The sequence below is a fragment of the Pinus tabuliformis genome, chromosome Q, assembly GCF_031772625.1.
Source record: "Pinus tabuliformis cultivar Carrire ecotype Pingquan chromosome Q, CPIR1, whole genome shotgun sequence".
NCBI lineage: Eukaryota > Viridiplantae > Streptophyta > Pinopsida > Pinales > Pinaceae > Pinus > Pinus tabuliformis.
The window spans coordinates 894,544,821-894,570,078 of NC_142296.1; the positions used below are offsets into that span (position 1 = coordinate 894,544,821).

Here is a 25,258-nt window from a genome sequence, read left to right on the forward strand (position 1 = left end):
TTGGAATGGCCGACCCCCGAAAATCACCCCCTTGGGGTTCTACGCAGTTCCTCACTGCTCTGCGCTGCCACTGAATAAAACCCTCCAATATGCAAGAGTTGATCTCTTGCTTAATCCCTCGGCTCAAATCCTCCACAAACCCTCAATCCAGACTGCTCCCAAAAAGAACTACATCCCTCTCCCAGTGCTGCGCAGTCCTCCAAAATACTAATAAAACCACTGTTGAAATGCTGAAGATACTGATGCTGAAATGCCAACGAAAATACCTTGCCTGAGCAGGCACTCGAAGTCCCCCGGGGCTAAGGGTGAGATCTCCAAACGGAGACACTCAATGCACTAAACAGTGCTGCAGACTAGCTAAACAGCCAGTGTGCTCTAAGCCAAAACGACTATCTTAAATGCACATAATCGAATGATCAAAATGAGGAGGCTCCTCTCTCTTTTATAGCTTCTGCCTCTCTCAATCCCAATGCTTATCTTCTCCTGCGTGATTCCCCTTTTGCCACATGTTCCTCCCCTCCTGCGCAGTCCCTCCATGTGTCTGCGTGGGCTCCATTTCTGCGTCCCCCTTTTGGCCCCCATGGCTCTCCCTTTAAGTCACAACGTTGTGCTACTAAGAAGTGACTTTTATTCTAAAAGTGAGTTATGTCCCCCTTTCTCACCTTTTTATTTACAAAATAACTATAGAAGGCAAAAATTTGGCAAAATCGAATATTCCAATTAGCTGGGGCTAATTAGGAATATTACAATGTGAGTACAACAGAGAAAGATGTGAAGAAGTAGAGTTAAAAAACTCTGATGACATGAACTTTGGTAGTACATTGAAGCTTTTGATACACCCTTGGGCGTGGAGTCTTGACAAAATCTTCAGGTGCCACTCCGGTGGTCAACAGGACATACAAAGTAAGAAGTGGTTTAATGTTTGGGATATAGAAGAAGAAATTTTCTTGATAGATAGGAAGGCGTAGAAAATGCAGAAACTATATAGACAATTTCAATCTGCAGGAGGAAATCAAATTTAATATTACTACAAACTAAACATCCCATGGAAAGAAAAACAAGTTGTGACCTAAATAAGAACTAGTTCACAATGCACATAGATGCAGATGTGAGACGAGAGAAAAGAAAGGGCCCAAGTGAGAATGGGAAAAAGGACATGTCAGGTATGTGGAAAGGGAGAGGTGGAGACCAAGCAACCTTTCTTACTGTATTGTGATCCATTCAAGTGTATCAAGAAGGGAACAAAACCAGAGAACAACAGTTGGAAGGTGACATTTCCAGAGGGCCATGGAGAAGACATAGAAATAGAGCAATCTACAGCCACAAAACACTTTCTGGCCTTCCTCACTGGAGAAATGAAAATAGTTTCTTATGCAAGTAGAAACCCCTTCTTGCCCCCTGACTAGAGCGATGAAAAAAAATTGATTATACCAATAGAACCCAACCTAGCCTTATCTATATATCAAGGAAATACCATAGGCTGATTCTATGTCACCCTGCTATCTACTCCTAGATCAATGCAAGTGAAATGGTACCATAAGACTTCAGTACCAAAGACAATTGTGCTACATCCACAAATACCTCGCTAGTGTACTTGTCGGAATAATATTTTCTCACTAACCTACTCATTAGACCAAGGAAGGTGCTATGTATCAATCTGTCCTCGCTAGCCTCATAGCAAGATTAAACAGCAGGATACTCTTCTAGAAAGCATTATGCAACAATGATGCTTCTTGCATCCATTTGCCACTCACATCCCCTCATAGTTGCAGGTAATCAACTACTAATCAACATGCCAATAAAACAATTGAAAATGCTAGAGAAAATATAGGACTATCTATCTTATGAACAGATTTCGTCTCCAAATATATTTGTTTAGAAACTTTTCTTTGCATTTTCATCTACTCATTTTTCAGTTTGTCCTACTTATATTAAGTCTTTTTAACAAAAATGAATTATCCCTTTATTGAATAGATGGTTAATAAGGAAACACTAACAGATTACAAAATATCTGACTTCTTTACAGAAAAAGCAGTGGTATCCATGAAGTTTGTTCATGGAAATTCAAATAATAGAAATATCTCAAACATTATTGTCTAGTAGGAAGCAGCTGCCTTTTCAAGTCTTCATTTTCCTTTCTGAGCTTCATTAGCTTTTGCTTAAACATATCAATATGACGAGTTGAGCTGGAGTCTCTCAGTTGTTCTTCATATTTCATCTTGTTAACCATGGCTGCCAAAATTGGGAACAAATTAGGTCAGTAGTTGTAGACAATAACATGCAAGAAGAAGCAAATACCATAGTCTAACTCTAGACTCTATATTCAGGTACAGTTTGCTATTCACAGCCACTAAATGATTCCATAAAAGTTGACCACATGATTAATGTTTCGAACTTGACCAATACACCAAATGCAATCCTACAATATGAAAGAGGATTGTATAGGTTAGTTTTCCCCAAACTTTGTGAAGACATGTGATTGTAGAGATCTTAATGGTTTTTTTTGTTTTTCCTTAATTCAAATGTTAATATAACTTGATTGGGAGTACCTACATATATTTACATAATTTCCCCAAGAGAAAACACTAGAAATTCTTGTAACATATCGGTAGTTATGTAGTGAACTTACACTCATGCTGTGCACTTTTAACTGTGTCCTGTAGCTTGTTCTTTGCTTCCAGTTCAAGTTGAAGCTTGTCTCTCAAGTCCTGAATATCATGTTGATCTGTCAGAGAAATGAATCATCAATATATAGTGAATTTCAAAATTCAGGGCAAGAAACAAAAATGACAGTGTTGCATCCCAGTGAATAGGAATGAGGAATTCATACAAATCTCACATTTTGCTTCAGCATTTCTTTCTACCAGACCCAATTTTTCAATAAGAGCATCTGTCCTGACTTCACAATCTGCTAACTCCATCTGCAGTTGGGCTATGACTGCATCTTTTACTGATAGTTGTGTTTGAAAGTCGCTGAAAAATAGATATGGGAAATTAAGAATTGTATATGCTACTTTTGCAGATAAAGCAAATGGAATAAATTTTTAGTATTTTCTAAAACAGAATGAACTGAGGATAAATAAATTTACAAGGACTTCATGCTCCTCATCAACACAATAAATATGGATTTTGAAATGTGTAGAGGAAGAACAGACCCCATTCACAAAGTAAACTATCAAGTCTGGAGGAATTCAGATGTGCTTTTAACAATATGGTAACAGCCAAAAATCAATTCCCATTTGAGCCAAAAGTAGCAAACAAAGCACCTACACGTTGAACTCATTTGGGTATATAACAGTCTAGAACCTTTGTACATGGTTTCACCTTATTTGCTTCTGCATCTCTCCAATCTCCATCTCATGCCTTTCTTTATTATTTGCCAGTGCTGTTTTATGTTCCTGATCAGACAATCATCATACTCATCCATATTTGTCAGTGCACTCTTGCTTGTATAAAATGTACCAATCCATATTTTGGTATGTATTCTTTCTCCACAGAATGAAAACTCAAATAGAATAATTTGGGAGAGGCAATGATATTTCCACCCACCTCAATACAAAGATACTGTAAATTTTATGGGACAGTAACCATTTCTTATTTCAAAATGCAATGAAATAACTTACTTTCTCCTTAATAAGTATTTGTTCCTTCATCTTATTCAGCTCCACCAACATGCTTTGGTACCTGGGGCGATATTCCAGCTGCCAAAATTTCATATCTAACAGATGGATTACATAGCTTACATCAGACTTAAATATTAGCCAAAATACTCAAAAATTATAATATCAGGTAGCTAACATACCTGCTCTACAAACTTGTTTAAGACTTCTGTATGTAATTTCTTGAGGTGTTCCTTGTCTGTGTCATGGTATTTATCAGTAAATATTTTTTTGAAAAATCCGTCTTATAGTTACAGGAAAATATTTACAAACAAAAAGCAAAAGGTGTAAGGGTACATACAATGGACATCATAGCCTCTTCTGTAATGCTACTCAAACTGAGATAAAATAGAATAAGCTATGGGATCTCAAGATTCAGCATCTTTGATCAACAGAGTGACCTTAGATAGGAGTTGATGGCAGACCTCATACCACCACATAGTACAAAAAGCTAACGTCATGTTCAAAAGCAGAGTTATACCTGATCTTCCACAGAATGAATAATGCCAAATCCACAAGCACTGCCAAATCCCGGAAAAGGTAGTATGAACAAGATAAGACAAGATTAATTTATAAATTTATTAAAGTCCAACAAATAACCATAAATAGGTCAATGGTACTGCTAGATAAAATAGTGTGAGATAAAGTGGGAATGCTAAGGCCACTCCTAGAAAAACATGAAACAAGCAAAACTAGCCTATGCTACGAAAGACCTAAAGCCTATAACCCCAGACCATGGAGTGGGAAAACAGATCAATAGTCCAGACACCTGTAAGTTCTGTGGAGAGCAGGAGAACCAATGCTATCAAGGGGGGCAACTTGTTTAGGGGGCAATCAACCACCACTAATGTAATCCCATCTACCGCCCAAGGCCATGGGTAAGAAACTCCTAAAAAATGGCTAGTCCAAGGCAGTTGGGTAATAGGAGTGGGAAGGGGGAGTGGGAGCGGAAGCAAGCAGAACAATTTTCAAAAAGCTTGCAAGAGTGGAGCATTTTGGGAGCAATTTTTATATAATACATAGTTTAATATATTTTGATGCATATATATTCAAAAAAATAATGAGGAATACAAATTAGCCAAGGAAAACATTAAAAAATAGATTTTCACTCATGGATTAATGATAATCACCATAGAATCAATCATCTAGTAGTTATAACATTGTCATGAAATAATCAATCATCATCAACAACATCAACCTTCAAGTTTCAACATATAAAACTTGTCAACAACAAATTGTAACAGATAACATCGACCACAAAATGAAATAAAGCATCATATTCATTACCAAAGAGTTGTAAGATGCAGTCAAAAATTCAAAGTTCAAATTTCAAACTTAAATTATCATATAATGTTTACAAAATAGGCCATGTTACCCACCACCAATGGGTGACCCCTATAGGAGAATTTTTCCCCTGGATTTGTCTTCAGTGGGCAGCCAGCAACAGAAGAGTTGTAAGATGCAGTCAAAAATTCAAAGTTCAAAGTTCAAACTTAAATTGTCATATAATGCTTACAAAATAGGCCATGTTACCCACCACTGGTGGGTGACCCCTATAGGAGAAGTGTTCCCCTGGATTTGTCTTCAGCCGGCAGCCAGCAGCCCTTTGCAGCCACCTGATAGATTGATGTGCTACTATTCTCTGCCACCTGAGCCAATCATTGTGCCCTCGCTCATCTGTCATGATAATATGTTTGAAAGTGGGCCTTTCAACCCTGAAGGTATGATTTTTCATTATGTAATTGGGTGTTTATGCTTGTTTTTCTTGGGCATGGATTAGTGGGAGATTCGGCGGAAAGAACAGACTTTGACTTGTACTCTTGTTCCCTTACCTCATCTTGGGGGTTAATCTTGGATCTTAGTCCTATGGGATCTCCTCTATTGCCTACTAGCTCTAGGAGTGGTGTGAAATTTTCAACTATATTGCAGCAACTGGAAATTATTTTTCTAACTGAGTATTATTATGTGAAGTTTATTTACTATTACAGCAAACAACGAATAAAATCACAACTACAATTTTCAAGAAAATTAAAATGCACTGCGGAAATAAATCTAGAACTGAGAAAATAGAGCACACACAAACAATAAAATGACACCATTATTTTTGGACAAAAGTCCCCGGAAAAAAACCCAATGTGGGAAAATCGGTGTAGTAGATGAGGGTTTATTTTATTATGCAGCAGTGGAATCTGAGTACAAAAATTTGGATGCCAAACTAGCAACCCTCGGAAACTGCCCAAAAATTAGTGAGTCAAATTTTGTCTCGCCCAACACTAATCTCATCTCTGAAACTAGCACAAACTAGTTGCTCGAACACCCCTGCATCAACCTCTGTGCTACCTCTGTGCAGGCCAATTCGTATTGCCTTTGGAACTTCTTTGATGTTGCTGTTTTGCCCAACTCAGCCTCTGAGAATGACTCCCTTGGCCTTCTGGAATTTCTCCTAGCCTCCAGCAACTGAATCAACCCTCTCTTCAACTAAATTGAACCCTCCTCTAAAGTTGTCTGCGCAGCCTCACTGACGAAAACTCGGCCCTCTTGCTGCTGACTCTCCAGAACTAGAAACTCCTTTGAAATCACTGTCTATGCTCCCTCTCTCTCTCTCTCTATGTCCCTGGCAACTCCTACATAATTTAATATGTGTAAACCTAATAGGAGGTCTTATTTTAATGAATTCCTTTCTCTGGACATTGCTTCCATCTTTGGGCACCCTAATCATGTCACCTGGAATACCATATGTGCGACACCCAAGTTAGATGGTGATTCGTGCCCTAGTTATACAGAGATGTCGATTCTCTTGGAACACCTTGCCCAACCGGCCACACATTGCACCCGACACTTGGCAGTTGATCCAGGGCCCATAAGAGGTTTGTCTCTTCCAGGGAGACATGGGAGGGCATGTGTCATCTTCCAGCCCTCATTGATGGAGCATTGACTTGATCCTGAGCCATTTGGAGACCCATGAGACCCATTTGGAGCACACAGAGCCCAAATTGGGGTTTTGAGATGTTTTGCAGCATTTGGAGGGCATCCCCCTCTTATCCATTGATTTTGAGGCCTTCACCCTCATTCTTAACACATGAGGCCTCAACACTAGCATTGGAGAGCAATTCGCATTAATTACATGGGCTAAAGGACAAATAAAATAATAATTAATGTAAAGCTATCTTGTTTGGCTTGTAACCAAGGGTTTGTTACCTTGTTTTAACACTTTAGGGGCTTCATAATTAGAAATTCGAACATATGAGTCTTGTATAAATATGAGAGACTCACTCTCATTTGAATTCATCACGCTTGGGATTTTCGACTCTCTCATTAGAGGATTTTTGACCGTAAATTTTGTGGAGAGATTTGAATGAAGCTAATGCATTTAGATATTTGGAAAAGTTTGTTTTCCATCTTGGAGCTTATTTTGTGCATTCTTGTGGATGGATATACTCTTGATTGTCTTGTAAGTGCCTTTTAATGTTGTCTTTCTAAAATAATGGATATACTCTTGAAAAATTGCTTAAGGCCTTAATACTTGTAAAATTTTGCATGTGTTACTCATAAGATAATGAATGAATGAATGTTCCTAGAGGATAATTTGCATCCTTGAAACTCCATAACAATTTCCATTCTAGTATAAATGTCTAAAGTTGTCGTGTAGTTACATCCATAAATAGTGAAGTTGCTTCTTTAGGTCTCCTTGAACAGCGAAGTTACCAAACCAAGATCATTTTTTACTCCAATCCTCCCAATTGCTAGGCACTAGTCCTAAGTCCTTAGTGATCACGTTAACTATCACTTAACGAATCATCATTCTCTTTGCCTCCTTCCTCTCTTTCATCGTCCCTTTAAGGCCAAGGAAGCCTCTCTAGGGCTTGGTGTGAAATTCATTACGAGGAAGCTCTTGCAAAACTGTTTGGACAGGCTTCTACGTTGTTGTTTCCTCTAGCTCTCCTCTTAATTTGAGGCAAATCTCATGGTTGAATCTCAAGAAAATTGATGCCCTAGCCTTCGCACTGAGTGGGACCCTTGAAGTTGCCCTTCAACTTAGGGATTTCTTGAAGGTTTGTACCTTAGTAGCATATCATTCAAAACCTTTTCTCTTGACTATCTTGACCTTGGATGAGCTCTAATCCTATCAAATATCTCAACCCTAGGTCTCATATAGTAATTATCTCAAGGGGTTTTTCATGGAAAATCATCCTAGCTTCTCCCAAAGCTCACACCTCAATTGAGTCTTTCCATTGAATGAGCCATACTTGCCTCACTTTGAACCTCGTAATAGACACATATTTCACAAGTGAGGGTTACTGGGACTCTGAAAATTCCGACACTTGGAATCATATTGCAACAACCCGTATTATTTCTCCTAATTGTTAATTAAGTCTAACAATTCATCTACTACAACAAAGATTGAAATAAACACACTACAACCTTCACAAATAAAATTATGTAGAAAAATAAATGATGGAAGCTGAGAAATGCTAGCACACACACGTAAAATTAACACAGTTATTTTTGGACAAAAGTCCCCGGAAAAACCCAACATGGGAAAACCGGTGCAACAGCTGAGGGTTTAGTATTAAACAGCAGTGAAAAAATCTGAGTACAACTGGATGCCAAAACTGGCAATCCTACAGAGAAATACTGGCAAAAATCTGGAGAGGAATTTTCCTCGCCCCACAGGCAATCTCCCAAAACAACTTTCCTTCAGAATTTTGGTCTTCAAAGGCTTTGCAGCAGCCTCTACACTGCTATGCGTAGCTGGCTGGACAAATTGCCTTTGACTGGACTCTAATGAAGTTGTTCTTCCTTCTGCTGATCAGAAATACGCTTCGCCGACACTTTGGGACTCCTTCCCGACCTCTGGAACTGAAAACGTCAATCTCTCTCAGCAAATCGACTTTGCCTCTAGAGGCTACTACGTAGCTCTGCATCAACCTCTCTGTGGCTCCTTTGCCTCTCTGCAAATGCGCTCACCGTATCTGGAATCCTTCCTCTGGCTTCACTATCCCTACCCCTCTCTCACTTCTTCGATCTCACTATCTCTCTCTGTAGCAACTGACTATTGCTACTTTGGAAATCAATTTGTTGTTGAAATCGAACTTCTCAACTGATTTCCCCAAGCCCCATCGACTACTTCTTATAATCCTTTGTTGAGACTTCAACGGCCAAGATTAGATCTTAATCGATGGCTAGGATTAACTTGAAGTCGATCAGTGTGAGTTTCTAGAACACTCACACCATAACTTAATCTGGGTTTTGGAGATCTCATGCATTCTAGTTCTCCACAAAATTTCAAGGCTAGAATACATCCGATGCTACAAAACCTAACAGGGACTCCTCCCATCGGTGAAAATCCGAGAAGAGAAGGGGACATAGGCTATGGTGACAGTGGGCCTTTGTCCCAAATTATTGTTGTGCCCTCTAGTTTTAGCCTATGTACTAGGCATGCTAGTTTGTGCAACAACATGCCATAATAAAGACAAAGTACTAAGTTCTAGATACTACTAAAAAGGAAAAAGACAAATAGATCTAGTATCCAATAAGCTTTCCTCTTACCTGGAGAAACTTCTAGTTTCCTTTCCCAGGATCCATGAACAATAGAATTAGAAGCAGGCAGAAGTGTTCATGTAACATGATCACCAACTACATGTCCCCCATGCAATGCTAAAAATAGTGAAGATAAATCCAAACTTCTTGCATCTGGAACCCTGTTAGTGGAGGCGGTTGACATCCCTACTACATGAATATGATCACCATTATAACCACCCAAAAGTGCAACTTCCAACAGCTCTAAAACTATTTCTCCATCCTACAAATTAGCCTCTTTTAGATAGTTGTTGTGAGTCACATATGTACTATCATTCTTCATCACCACACAATAATGGGCCAACAATCTCAAGTTGTAGAGCACATAGAGCAATCTTTCTGCCCGGTCTACATTTAGATTCTTTCTATTCATACGTTGGCTAATGTTGTAGGTGCTCCAATACCTCTCTATAGAAGAAGTGTTAACAACCTGTGAAAGCATTGTTAGTGCCAATTTATGCAAATGTGTGGTAGAGGAGCCATACATGTTCTACTTTTCGATAGGATTCAACTTATCTTGTTCTTTAGTTACAAGTAGATTAACAAAGACTCCATCTTCACTTATGCACTTTCTCAGTTAGCTTCATACTTGAGCACACTCCACTTCATTTGGGACCAACTTGTCTAATGCAAGCATATACCCAATTTTTACCTCTAGATCTATGTTTGGTTTTCTCCTAACCCCATCCTCAAGTGATGGTTGGGCCAAACAATATGGAGAATAATATTTGGGTGTAAGGAGATATGTTAAGGCATGGAATGGAACATTCAAATTAGCCCACCTTTTGACCACATGTCTATGAATATGATCATACAAGATTGCATCTATCAACTCAACAATGTCTTCAATTTGGCTTAGCACGTTTTTCATTGTAACATACCCTCCCACCCCCTTGGGTGTTTCTCGAGTTGTGGAAGGTCTTACATCAACATTAACCCAATCTCCAAGGTCCATTATGAAGATGGGGTCACAAAAATACTCTTTTCCAAATCTCTTCGAAACTCAAAATAAATGCCACCATCGCATTCTGCTCATCGAGAGATTTTCAACGATATAATTTTCATCTCAATCTGACTTCAGGATTGGAAGTTATGCTCATTCAAAGATTTGCTCATTAAACCTTGCACATTAGCAGGTATAGCCATTTGGCTCTGCCATGTCGCACCTAGACCAACATTGCTCCTGTCACGCCAGCGCGCCCAACACCATCACGCCAAGGCGAGAGGTGAATACATTCCAAACCGAACCAACAAGATGTAATCATTTACATTATCTACCTAAGAGTTTACCATCTATCACTTTCCATCAAGCACTAACGGGGACCTTCCCGTTACTTAACGCTATTATTTGACGTCATGCCTTTTGTTACCTCCTACATGGCATGATTTGTGGCACCACCTAGTAGCCACGTCATCCAGCTCCATGTCACTTGTCTCCTTGCTCCTTGCTGACACCAAGGTGATGTCACCTTGCCACATGGCATCCTCTAACAGTGCCACGTGTCATCCAAAAATGGACTACTTGGCCTTCACACAACGCCGATTCTACCAACCACATGTCATGCCAGAGGCACCACATCAACAATATTTTGTCACCAGATCTGGTGGCATCCACGTCCTGCCCAGCCTACGTGGCACCTACCACCTCAGCTTGTGCTAGGGGTCCCACAAAACCAAGTTCTTTCGTGCAAAACCACACATTTACGTTATATCTACTTTGTTAAGTCAGATGACATGAGGACACAAGACATGTAAATTTCAGTATTCGACACGAGACAAAGAAACCTCGGAAATAGGACACGGGGGACACGTTATATATATATTAAAAAAATACTGAAATATAGTGCCTGATCCATATTTTTTAGAAATTAGAACATCTAAAGATATGAATCATGATTATATCTATTTACTAATTTAGTACTTACAATTTTACAATTTTAGAACTAGTTAGTTTATTAATTTACTACATCAATGATGTTCATTGTTCATGTTATTAACAATTGTTCAAGCACATAAGAAACTATAAATTTAGAAATATCATGATTGATAAAATAAAACTATAAATTTAGAAGTAGAACTTAGATATTAAAACCATAAATTGCATAGTTTTCATTAAGTCATCAAAATCAAAATGTATTACATAGATATCGAGGGAATTCCATTATAAATACAAAATAGAGTAGATACAAAATAGGTAGGAATATCATAGCTCATCAGTGGTACTAGTCATGACTCACTAGTCACGACTCTATCAATAGTCCAGGTCCTCCTCCATGTCATAATCACCATCACTACCACTTCCATTTAGCTCTACTCCATCCTCCTCCTCTATGCCCAATCCAAGATCTCCTGTTGCATTTGTTGGTGTGGAGGATGACCCCTCAAGAGACTCATCGTCAAAAGTGACTAGCACCAGCATTAGGTTATTAAGATCCATGTTATCTAACACATCACAAACAGACACAAAATTGACAGAAAAATGAAAAGAAATGAAGACGCAATGCTTTTTACTTTGGGATTTTAGTGGGACACGTGTTCTAAAATCAAGACACGTTAGGGCACATGTCCGACATGGCCCATACACGTATCATGATTTTAAGACACATTGAAAAACGTGTCAGACAAGTTTTATGGGTCATGTCCTATCCGACATGTGAAATATGGGACATGAGACCCCAAAGGACGTGTCCTGTGACTTAGCTACTTTGGAAGAAATCCGGTGTGCACCAAGTTTTTGCACTTAGCAAACTTTCCAAGCTCCCAGACTCCCGGATTTCTGGATTCACCCTTTTCTCCAAATAAATCCGAATCTAATCCAATATTCGGCCCCTTACATATAGTCCACTATGTGCGGTCTACACTGATGCAGTACACATTTCCATTCAATCTAGCCTTGTACAAAAGTTTACCCCGTGGGCCCATCACAAATACCTGCCTTTCTTTGCAGAAATATGGATACGAACCATTCTCAAAAGCGCACAAGTAATAAACGATTGGATGTCCTGATCTCCAGATACACCTGCAATAATACATCTGGCTCCTCTGTAATTTTACCTTTAAAAGAAAATTCAGGTTTTCGCAATTGTTTACCTATGTGGGGCCTACTCTAAATATTTGCATGTCAAGAGGGGAAGGCGCGAAGCGACGTGAATATTAATGTCGGGTAATGGGGATAATCCCATCCCACACCCCATCAATAGTGCCAAGCCCGAATGACCAATGCATGCCACAGGCCAAGCAAGGCGTAGCGCGATAGGAATATTTCCCATACAATAACAGGGAAATCTTTGTCCGCACTCTCTGTCACAGCACTCATTCCCAAACAATCTGTGCATCCAGCCCGAAGAGGGAGGCATAGTGCAACATGAAGTTTCACATCGAGTAACGGAAATAATCTCGTCTCGCGCCTGTCAAAACTTCGCCGAAACTAAAGTCTTTTTACATGAAAAATCATTCAAAGGCTTATTCAATCGAAGCATGGCAACCATCAAAGTACTAGAATTAGCAGTTAATTGCATGTCTTCATGCAACTAGTCACCATTTCATTTATAATCAAGAAACATTCTTTTCCACCATATAACTCTAGTATTCCAACTTAGCCAAAGAGCATACATAACAAATTGCCCATCAAGGACATGTAGTAATTTTCAATGACCATTCAGGAACATTAAAGAGCCATACATCACCCAATAGCATACCAATCATGGTAATCATTCACATTCAAATATACATAAGACATGGCACTTATCTGAATGGCTAGAGATGGTTGAAAACTGAAGGTGGGACTTCAACTCTCCACCCAACCATAGGCCAGTTGCACCACATTCTTTCTTGCAGTTGTCCACCCCCGAGTCAGATCCACGATTCGAGGGATTTCTACCAGGCTCAGTTGGGATAATGTTCATCTCCAAGAGTATAAGTTTACTTTATAAGTGGTTTATCAGTTGTGTCTTCAAGGCAAGCACTGTAGGAACCTGTAGCTCACTTTCTGGGTGGTTTATCAGCTTACTTGGCAAGCACTAAGTGGTTTATCAGCCTCCTTAGCAAGCACTTAGTGGTTTATCAACCCTTTTTAGCAAGCACCCTAGTGGATTGCTACCCTGCCTAGTGGTTTATCAAACTTCTTGGCAAGCACTAAGTGGTTTATCAGCCTTCTCAGCAAGAACTTCAACAAGCACTCATCACACAATTTCTCCTCTAAGCCTCCCACTGATCTTTCAATATTAGACACACAGTCCAACAACTCCAATGCATCAATACTGGGAATCACATCCCATCAATCTGAGCATAATTTCTTAGGCGCATAGCTCCTTTCTCCTACGCTCATCCTTGTCTTTTCTCCAGAGTTTTCTCACTCTGCCTATCCAATGTTCTGTTGTGCGAGTCCTTTGTTTTGCTCGTCAATATTTCTTTTTACTCTAGACTCTTCTTCATTCCCCCACGAGATTGTTCGCTTCCCCTTCCCTTCACATCGTAGAAGCAAGGAAGAACGTGGGCATCTCCTCTGCCCCGTCATGTCTTTGCCAACTATTTGGTGGTGGGCATTCAGCTATGCCAACCAACAACACTCACAACTCTCCCTTGGGTCACATATTTGTCTGTCCCACTCTTTAGGACAGCCAAATATAAAATTATTTTATAATAACAGTCAATATTTATCATTACAAAATCAAAGGCTAATACAAGGGGCATTACAAACCCTACACCCTTAAAGGAACATGGTTCTCAGTGTTTTCTGTAACTAGAAAGCAAAGGTCAAAAACTAAGCTTCAAATAACAACTCTTACATCTGCTTATTCATCAAACAAAAACGGGTATAGCATCCTCATTTGTTTTGTCATCTCCCAGATGGCTTCATCGGGTCCAAAGTTCTTCTATTGCACCTTGAACTACTCAATTACTCAATTTCAAAGCATGGTCTGCCTCCGGTCCAGGATGCATAGTGGTTCTAGTTGTAACTCTCCCTTCGGGTTCCACCTGTATCACAAACTAGTCAACAATATGGTTAGCATCATGTAGATACTTCTTAAGCAAAGAAACATGAAAAACCTTATGTGCATTCACAGTGGATGGCAAGGCCAATCTATGGGCCACTTACCCCACACTTTCCAAGATCTGAAAAGGTCTACAAAATCTGGGTGCCAACTTGGCACAAGACCCCACTTTCAATGAGTCCTTCCTCAGTCTGATGCAGAGATACACGTGCTCTCCCACTAAGAATTCCTTGTGCATTCTCTGTTGGTCTGCATAACTCTTTTGCCTATCCTGGGCTACTTTTAAATTCTACTTGATCTTGACCATTTCCTGCTCCATTTCCTTCAACATATCAGGTCCAAGGGCTACTATGTTTACTGGGTCATCCCAATTGATAGGAGTGTTGCATTTCTGGCCATACAGTGCCCCAAAAGGACTCATCCCCAGTGACTCTTGATATCCATTGTTATATGAAAACTCCATGAATGGTAAGAAATCTTCCCGCTTCTTTGGCTGATGCATGACAAACATTCTCAGCATGTCCTCCAAAATTATCTTCATTCTTTCCGTCTAGCCATCTATCTACAGATCATAGGCGATACTAAAAGCCAACTGGGTTCCCAAACCAGTAAACAAAAACTTCCAAAAATTAGAAGTGAACTTAGAATCTCGATTTGATATAATCTTCATAGGCATACCATGCAACCTAAATATTTCCTTCATGAATATATGGGCTATATCAATATCTTTGTGAGTGGACTTGACAGCGATGAAGTGAGTTACCTTACTCAGCTTGTCCATTACAACTTTAATGGCATCATGTTGTTTAGTTTTCTTTGGTAACCCGTAATGAAGTCCATAGATATGACTTCCCCTTCCATTCAGGAATTGTGATTGGTTGCAACAATCTTGTTGGATGCCTACATTCTACTTTTACTTGTTGGCACTCCAAACACTTGGCGATATATTTAGCAACTTCCTTCTTCAATCCTAGCCAATAATACATTTTACTTATGGTTGTTATCATATTTTGGTAACCAAGATGACCTGAGTAAGGTCTTTTATGAAACTCATCCATGATGAGCCTCCTCAGATCAACTACATCAGGCACATGCTTTCTATTTGTGAATCTTGCTTGTCAATCTTCCTCTATCACCCCTTTCAAGAATGTTGTCTTGACGTCCATCTGGTGAATCTACCACCCCATCTAAGCTACTAGTGATATAACCTACTGGATAGAAGTGTATATGGCGATTGGGGCAGAGGTCTCCTCAAATCTATCCCTTCTTTTTGTGCAAACCCCTTTGCAACAAATCTCGCCTTGTACTTCTCCACATTTTCATCTGTAGCGTACTTGATCTTGTAGATCCAATGAGAACCTACAACTAACCTATCCTCAGGTCTCGGTACTACCTCCCAAACATCATTCGTCATGATAGATTTGTACTCCTCTACCATGGCATCTACCCACACATGATGTTGTGTGGCCTCCTGAAAGTTGGAAGGTTCTGCAACCTGAGCCGCCAATGCTTGGTACTTGTCAGGTTGTCTGTATTGCCTTTTGTTCGTCCTAGGAATTCCAATAAACTCATCTGCATCTCTCAATGTATGGCGAACCTCTCTGTTGACTCGACCACTAGTGGTGGGAGGTTCAACCAGCTCCTCATCCTACCTCTGTTGCTCCGTCTATTGTGAACTTACTGGAACTCCTGCACCTGAGGAAACACTGGTATTAGTTACTGTACTAGATCCCTGTGATTGTCCTACTGGCAGTCCCACTGGTTGCCCCTGCTGCTGGACCAATGGAGGTTTTGTAGGCTGATTCTGATTACCTACAGGCATCTCACGAGATCTCTTGAAATCTCGATCTTCCATGAACTTTACGTCCTATCTCACTACAATATTCCTATTGCTAGGGATGTAGATCTTGTATGCCTTGGAGGTTTCGCTATACCCAACGAAGAACCCCTTCTCTGCAGTCTAATCCAATTTGGTGTGCTTCTCATCTGGCACATGACAATAAGCAATGTTTCCAAATATCCTGAAGTGACTAACTTATGGCTTCTTCCCTGTGAAGACCCCTTCTGCCGTTTTCTTCCCCAATGCTCTATGAGGAGTTCTATTCTGAATATACATTGTTGTGTTACATGCCTCTACCCATAGAAACCTGGGCAAGTCCTAGTCATATAGCATTTCTTTTGCAACCCCAGCTATAGTTTTTCTTTTTCACTCTGCTACCCCATTCTGTTGTGGATTGTGTGGAGTCGTCCACTCTCTTCAGATGCCTTCCTTCACACAAAAATTTGTGAACTCTTTATCAATATACTCTCCACCATTATCTGAGTGAAACACCTTGATCTTCTTCCCTGTCACATTCTCTACAAGAACCTTAAACTCCCTGAAACGATCAAAGACCTCATCCTTGGTCTTCAAGAAGTAGATCCAAGTTTTCCTGGAATGGTCATCAATAAAGGTAACGAAATATTCAGCCCCGCTGAGAGCTCTAGTGGACATCAGGCCACAAATGTCTGAATGTATAAGTTCTAACATGCCATATGCTCTATTGTCACTTCTTGGGAATGCTACCTTAGCATATTTCCCAAGCATGCATCCTCTGCACACATCATTGTGTTATGTGCCAAGTTCTGGAACCCCTGTTACTATCTCCCTGAGCATATTGAGTGCTCCATGGTGTAAATGTCCCATTCTCCTATGCCATAGCTCATTCAGTTTCTTCCCACTGCTACTATCACTGCCTATTACTGCCATTAGAGAGTCGAGTTGCAACCTATACAACCTGTTGCTTCAAACTCCAATTTGTCTCACTTTCTTCCATCTCGGGTGTTTGACAAACACCTTCTTCCCTACGAAGTGGATATCATATCCCTTATCCTATAACTAGGATACTGAAATCAGGTTCATACCTAATTCATGCACATGCAGTACATCTGTAGCGTTGCACCTGGTTCCCGACTCCCTCAAAAAATCGATGGTACATCTCCCAACTGGAGTACACTTCGTTCTGTTTCTCATCATAATCTAGAATTCCATCTACTCCTCCTTGTAGCTAGAGAAATATTCTCTAACCCCTATCATGTGAGCTTATGTTCCACTATCTATATACCAGACATCCTATGAAGTTGAGCCTCAAAGGAAAGCAAATTTGCCCTCCAACCTGGAAGACACATCTAAAGCCCCTTGAATGTCAACTTTGTCCATGGTCATACTGAAGAATTTACTTAAGGCACACCTGTGTGCTATTCCTCTTCCACCCAGCACTGATTTTTCTACTGCAAACTGCTGCAAAACTCTCTGCGCTCAACCAAGGAATCTGCTCAGTGAAAATCTGAGTTGTTGCTGCTCCCTCTGCCTACTAGAATCAGCATCTCGGACAAATCAAATTTTTTTCCACCCTACAACTGTAAGACCCTAAATTTAATGATACCTAAATTTTTTAATAAACTCAGATAGTTACTGTTACCATAATATGAAATCTATCTTAACACATATGCCAGAATCCATAATTTACCCTAAATTTATCAGTAAACAGATATTGAATTTGAAAATAAAGTGCAGAAGAATACCTGGAAATTAGTTTGAAGATGTTTCCCAATTTGCTCCCTTTACCAAAAGACCGAAACCTCCCAGCCAAACTGGGAACAAGCTTGGTACCCAACTCCCAAAATACTTTAAATTCAAAGTAATTTGGCCCCCATGCCCAAAAGCTTCAAGAATAATTGCTCAAATCTCTAATTCTGAATTCCAATCCTTCAACTTCGAATTCAGATCTTCAGTTCAGAATTTCAGTCTTCCGTTCCCCTTTTCCTTCTCCTCCCAGTTCTCCATGTACTTGCATAAATAGTTTTTCCAAGCAGTCACCGCCTTCTTCCACCGCTCTTGACAGTTTAGATTTAGGGAGTCATAGTGTTACATGTTGCTGGAAGGGTACGAACGTTAATAACCATAGATATTATTGTGTTTGATTTTTACTTTTAGATTTTAACTATAGGTACATTTACATTAATATGTTTGTAATGTCTTTTATCTGAATTAACTTTATAAACTTTAATTCTAATATTTGAATAAAATAAAAAATTTATATATATTTTATTAATTTATAACTTAAATATTATCATGGTGGAGAATATTAATTTTATTCATTAATCTTATACTTATGAAACATTATATTTATTATGCATATTCTAAGTGTCAATCTTTTTAGGTATTATCTCATGTCTTAATTATTTTAGGTACTCAAACCTTTTATTATTTATTTAAACATTTTTCATAATTATTTAATAAGTATATTAGTGCAAGGTATGAAAAGTATGCATATGTAGCTATCATATGCATACATCATATACATGCTAATACATTTTTGCCTATAAATTGAAAATGGGTCATTACAACCACTGAAAATCAAACCCTTGCCCAACAATTCGCACTGCCTGGCTAGGCACTATGCAACGTCTGCGAAGTTCGACCTACTGCTCCCCCTGAACAACGAAATTATCTTCTTCGGTTTCTGAGCTTCCCGGCTGATTAATCACACTCTGATACCATCTGAAAATTTCAAGTTTGAAATCCTATTGCTACAACTGGAAATTATTCTTCTAATTGTTAATTAATTTAAGAATTTATTTACCATGCAAATACTGAAAAGTTTATACTGCAACCTTCACAAATAAAACTGCGAAAAATAATGGTGCTGGAAACTGAAAATGTACTAGCACACACACATACAAATTAACACATTTATTTTTGGACAAATGTCCTCGGAAAAACCCAACTTGGGAAAATCAATGCAGCAATATGAAGGTTTATTTTATTATGCCGTAGCTAAAATCTAAATACAATAATTTGGATGCTCTACTGGCAAACCAATTTGAGAGAAATACTGGCAGAATTATTGTGAGGATTTTTCCTCACCCCACAACTGATTTCTGCCCCTGGAACTACCTACCCAGCCACACACAATCCCTTTCGTGTCAACTTCTGCATAGAGCTTGCGAAGACTCTGCTGCAGCTACCTCCAGAAAACTTTGAAACCCTTAGCTCTGTCATTGTCTAGCTCTGGAAGTGACTCACTAGCTCATCTGACCAAAATCTCGACCTCCATCTGTTGAATCACTAGCTCTTCCAGCTAGATCGAACTACCTATTGTTGTGCCTGCACAATCCTTGCGCAAATCCTCTGGGAATTTTGCACTCCATCTTACTGTCTCTTTCGAAACTGGAAGACTTCCTCTAGAAATGTTGCTAACCTCCTCTGCCACCTGCTACTTGCCCTCTGCCTCAATATTCTTTGTTGAATCTTTGTTACTGAGAAAAAATCAAATTGCTTGGGAAACTGAGTATTTGCACTGGTGTATTCTCCATCTACCCATCGAACTCCTCTTATAATCTCCAATTGGGAACCCAACGGTCAAGATTAAAACATAATCAATGGCTGAAATCATATCTTAGATCAATTTGTGTGAGTTTCTAAATGATTCTCACCTATCTCAATTAATATTGATTAATTAACCACTTTCCCTAAGTTTAGACTTAGGAAATATTTAAAAATGGGCTAATAATCTAATTGAGACACTTCTAAGTGGAATTTCCAAAAACAATTTTTGGATTATGGAGAACTCATGTTTTAGCCTCTCCACAAAGTTTCAAGACTAGAACACCTCTGATGCTACAAAAACTAACAATCAAGTGGATTGAAGAGGAGGCATATGAGCTAGAGCTTCTGCCTAGAAGCAAGGTACATAATGTCTTTCATGTTTCATGCCTCAAGAAGATATTGGGATAACATGTGACAACAGCCACAAAGCTACCCCCAATGGATGATGAGGACACTTGGTTCTTGAGCCTGAGGCTATTTTGGAGACCAGGGAGTTGAGATTGCGGAGCAAGATTATCAGAGAGTATTTGGTGCGGTGGAGGAATTTACTAGATGAGGATGCCACACGGGAGGGGGAGCATATTCGGCAGCACCCCGCATTACAATTGCTTGGGGACAAGCAACATTTGGGAGGGGAGGACTGTGATGACCCCTCTAATTAATTTCACCTAGCAACTACACTAGTTCTGCAATTTTGTCTAAGTTATGTCAATTTTGATATTTTGGGTGCTTAACTTAGGAGAAGTGGGTTAGGAGGACCCTGCTTGATTAATTTCACTAAGGAAGGTCCCAACATAAGAGAAGAAGGTAAAATCGAAGTGATAGTGGATGATGGGGGCACCCCAAAAGGGGAATACTCACCCCTTGAGAAAACTCGCAATTTTGGAGGAAGAAAGTCAAGGTGAGGTCGATGCATGGGGCCCACATGGGAAAAGGGGAGCTCATAGAATAAATAGGAGAAAGATGCATCATTTTGGGGATTTTGAAGCTTTACACATCGAACCTAACTAGCACACTTGAGTTGTTGAGCCAAGTCTGCAAGTGGTGTTCAGAACACGAGATTCTTGGGCGTGATTATCACCCTACCTTCCGTGGACTTCGAATGCCAACCCAAAGAGGAAGATCTACACCATTTGGGAGTTGTTCCGAACATGGCATCAATGCATTTTGTGGGAATTATTCAGCAGTCTGGGACTCTGGGCGTAGGAGAGAAACACGCACTACCTAGGAGAGTTGGTTGTGGGGTAGCAAACTTGTTGGGCATTCCGGGAAAGCCTTGGACCATTTTCTATTAGAGATTTGGAGTGTTAGGCAGGCACAATTCTGTGGGATTTTTGTTGTAGCAGTGACACCATTTCAGAGACTGCATGGGCTTGCACAGAGGTAGTTTTTGGGCTACACGTGGGAGCTGAGTGGGGTGGCATTTGGGGTTGAGTTGAGTTGGAATTTAGAGAGGCATCTAGAGGGAAGTAGGCTAGCATTTACCATCATTTTGGAGGAGCTAAGCAGGATCATTTCCAGGTGAGGTTTGTTGCACCCATTTTGTCACAAGTCCAAGGAAGCAGTGGACAAAATTTTCAAGGAGCAGAATCAGCATCCAACACATTGTTATCCAAATTCTGCAAGTTGTAATGTAAATGACTAGTATGACAGTTTAATTTTGTAACAACACCTAGGTAAGCCTTTGATTTTGGCAACGAATTTCATCCTAGGAGGTTTTTTAACCTCACCGCATTATGTGTGTTTCTAAACACGGATAATTGACAGAGTTTTTCCTCCATCTTAAACCCCAAAGATAGGGTGGAATTTATTGACAAAACCTTAGGTGATTCCTAGTGTTATATCAAGTCTTTGTAAAAGTGGTTTGGGAATAATTTAAGCTATTTGACTAAATTATCTTATTACAAATCACTTGGTCTATACTAGATCATATTGTGTCGCAAAATTGGGTAGATATTATGAGGGTCTATAACAAATGGGTATTCCCCCTTTCAAGGTTGAACTTGTAATATCTGATATAAGAAATATTTTAGTGGATGGTCCTTCACAATCAGACTCCATGGCTAAAGTATTTGAAGGTGGAAAAAATAATTAATCCCCTCTTGTGTCAACCGATTAATTTTTCTGCAAAAACAAAATTAAATCCTATGCCAAAAAATTAATTAATTTAGAGTCAAATTTCTTTTATAATTTTAGATAAATTAAAATTTCTCCAAGTGGAAAATTCATGGGTCAAAAAGAAGTTAATTTTTGGAGCTCCCCCACCAAGGAAAAATGGATTTTTAAGAAAAATTAAGCCCTTGCACCTTGGTGGTTAGGTTAAAGTCAAAATTTTGAGAAAATTAATCCAAAAATTTAAATTTTTAAGATTAATTAATCCCTTGCGGCAGCCTCCTAGCCTCACGAAAGGCCTATTAGGCCCCTTCTCCTAGCCGCTGACCTATCTAGCCTTATGGTCCCCTCTTCTAGCCCTCATCTAGCCATTTTTGCCTCATCTCAGTCATTATTTGGTTATTATTTGATTTTTTAGCTAGTACTTGGTGTTTTGCAGAGATTTTTTATCAAATTGGTGGTTGCAAGTGGTCATTCCATAGGAGAAGTGTTGGGAAATCTCTCTAGCCATCTATAAGGCCTAGATCCCAAGTGGTTTGCTTCTTCTAGCTCTTCTTTCCTCACTGTTTTGTTGCAGCCTCTGATCATTGCAATAACAGTGGTAAAACTCTCATAGAAGTGACATAAAATCATTGATAAAACACCTAACATACTTGCAAAGTCATTTACAAAAGATTGGGCATTCACTGTTTGGGATAATTTCTAATTTATATTGATTGTCATACTGTTTTGAGAAGCAAACTAAAGTCTGATCTTGCTTGACAGTGGCATCTTAAAAGTTTTAAAACTCATCAAGGAATTGGTCCCTTTTTTTCCCTTGCATATGGTTTGCACCTTCTGTTTGGCAAAGAGGTTTCATTGGGCTACCCTCTAGTCTATAATTGACTGCCATCACTCACATTTTTGCATAGTATTTTCTTCTTGCATTTATTAGCATTTCACTTGTTGCATCTTAAGTGCTCTTATCTAATCATTTGCAAGTATTGGGATAAATTTGTCATCTTCTGCTTGTTACCGTTCAAACTAGCAGGGGACCTAAAGGGCAAATGTTAAGCCAAGGGCAACAAATGGAGTCTTAGCCCACTATGACATCAGCTAAGGCTCCCTTCTATTTACAGACTTTTACCGATGGGAGGAGACCTAGTGTGTGTGTGGTCACTAATGAAGGATAAGTCAATGGATATGAGTGACGTGAATATCCCTTTCCCAGAATTTGAAGGATAAAGATTGTTTGCTTTGTAAGGAAGGTACTAGGTAATCTAGAGAGAGGAAGAGAGGATTTGAGGGTTAGGTTTATGGGGTAAGACTTGTGAAGGAGTTTCCCAATCCCTAAAATCCTTGTTAGAATTGGTATCCTGGATGGTTCTTGAAGAATGGTCTTTTAAAGGAGTGTGACCACATGGGGCCAAGTGGACCCGATCTAGAGTATGAGGAAGGAATGTAGCAACCAATGATATTCTTACCCTAGACAAGATGGGGAGAGGGTCAAAGAAAATATAATTGCTCAACGATGTTGGTTTGACCCTGGGAAGTGCTAACCTTGGGGATGGCAGGGCAAATTTTGGTCCCGGAGCTAGGGCTTGGATTTTCTCCCAACTCCACCGTCGGAATGTCTTCAAATTTGGAGGGCTAGAGGAAAGGCCAGCGCAGGAGACACTAGGAGATCGAATTTTTTTAGTGGCTAACTTGTCGGGAAATTAATGCCCTAGGCACCCTAACATGGCTAGACTGGGTTGAAGGTGAAAGAAAAAGAGTTTTGGTGACCACCCTTGGTAGATCAGTGCCTTAATCCTTGGGAGAATGGAGTCTATGTTGATTATGTATAAGATTTCTTGGTTCCCAATCAAGGAGGCCTCAAAATTAATTCACAAACCTTCTAGGTCAAGTGAAAGAAATCTTGCAGCATTTGTACTTCAAATGCACAAGAGGAATGGCTTATCAAGGTCAAATTTTACCCCTAGGAGATTTCGCTCACACTACGTGGCCCATACATGGAGAGAACGTTATAATAGAGACAAATCCACAATATTAAGCAATAATTGTATGTAGCAGTTAGCCCTAAAACAATGAAAATCCCAGTGCAACATATATGACAAAAAGTAACAAGAATAACATCAAAATTTCGTACTTACATGCAGTAGATTATATCCAACCATTCACAAATGACAATAGAGAAGCTCCAGGAGAAGATAGACCAACAACCATACATCAAAATTCATCCATAAAAGCTCCAATTCATCCTCCAGAAAAAGTATGAAATTCTCTAAAGAAGAGAGAGACCCAATCCAAAGTGATAATGAGAAATGATCTCACCTCACTTGTATTTATACACATCTTAGGAGTTTGAGCCTCCTTGGCCTACATAAGGCCCAAAAAAAAAATGTGCTACTAATACAACTTTTGGTGACAAGCCCACCAAACTAGCTCATAAATGAAAAAGTAAGCCTCTCAAGAGGTCAAATAATAATCTATGAATGTCATAGGGCCCTCTAAGAGGCCTAATGAGGTCCATGGATGCCATAATGAAAAGAAGGACCCTCAAAAGAAGTGGACAAGAGGGTGGCTTCTTGTAATAACTTGTGGTGCTCCAAATGACATCTAGGGTACACAAGTGTCCTCATAGGTCTCCAAACAAATCGAAGATGCCTTTAGGTCACCCTCAAGGGCTAGGATGATGGCGTAGGTTATGCCACATAATCGTGGAAGTCCTGGATCATCTGCCAACCGTATGGTGTAGATCTGGGGCCGGCTGGGCATGATGGATCAAGTGCATTCTCCTCTTCCAATAAGTGAACCACGAGCAATCTCTGAATGACTGTGGGGATCCATGGAGTGAAGTTTGTTGTTGTGGAAGCCCATGGCTCTCAACGCTCACCCTACATGTGCTAATGTAGCTCTATGGAGGATTAGGACCCCGTATAGGGAGACCAAACCCCAAATGGAAACCATCTACAATCCTGCATAAGATCTAATGCATCCCCTAGCCTTCCAGTACAACAAGTCATTAGAGAAATCGAGTAAATGAGCTTACCTAATTATGGACCACGGGTGGGGACTTCATAATGGCTTGCCCTTCCATAATGGGCTTCAGGATGTGCCAATGTCTCCTAAACTCCAACTAGGGTTAACCAAGCACCCTATTAGGTGGTTTCTACTTTTAAAGGGGATAATATATTCAAGGTACATCCGTCAAAAGGTGGTGGCATGTGGCACATAGGTAATGAAGTAGTGAATGAGAAGGGGCAGCCCTGGGTCACATGCTAGGGTACAAAGGTAGCTAACAAGAGGGAAGCCCACACTTGAGTTTCTAATGTGTAGGAGGGAGAAATCGTGGTACATAAAGTACCTCAGCCTTGATTTTTCCACCCTTCTTTTATGTCTTTTGCCTTTTTATGACTTTCTTTGATTAACTGCTTGAGGCTCAAGGGGTTAGAGCATGATATATAAGATATAGCAGTGAATTCCCCCTTTAAGGTGGGGCGGTTCATTGCCCACCAGGGGTTGGAACTTGGGACAATCATAGGTTCTTATATGATGAAGAA

At 39.7% G+C, this 25,258-nt stretch overlaps 1 protein-coding gene across 1 annotated transcript in view; it reads right to left on the reverse strand.

Moving 5' to 3' along the window:
- Positions 1–1,965: 1,965 nt before the first annotated feature.
- Positions 1,966–25,258, reverse strand: part of LOC149222354 (protein At-4/1-like) — a 209,085-nt gene continuing 185,792 nt past the window's right edge. Inside the window, exons 3-8 of the mRNA XM_089383082.1 lie at positions 3,803–3,858; positions 3,624–3,701; positions 3,325–3,398; positions 2,840–2,973; positions 2,630–2,725; positions 1,966–2,232 (exon numbers count right to left, since the gene is read on the reverse strand). Coding sequence (XP_089239208.1) covers positions 2,090–2,232; positions 2,630–2,725; positions 2,840–2,973; positions 3,325–3,398; positions 3,624–3,701; positions 3,803–3,858 — 581 coding nt within the window. The 3' untranslated portion in view covers positions 1,966–2,089. The remainder of the gene's footprint in view (positions 2,233–2,629; positions 2,726–2,839; positions 2,974–3,324; positions 3,399–3,623; positions 3,702–3,802; positions 3,859–25,258) is intronic.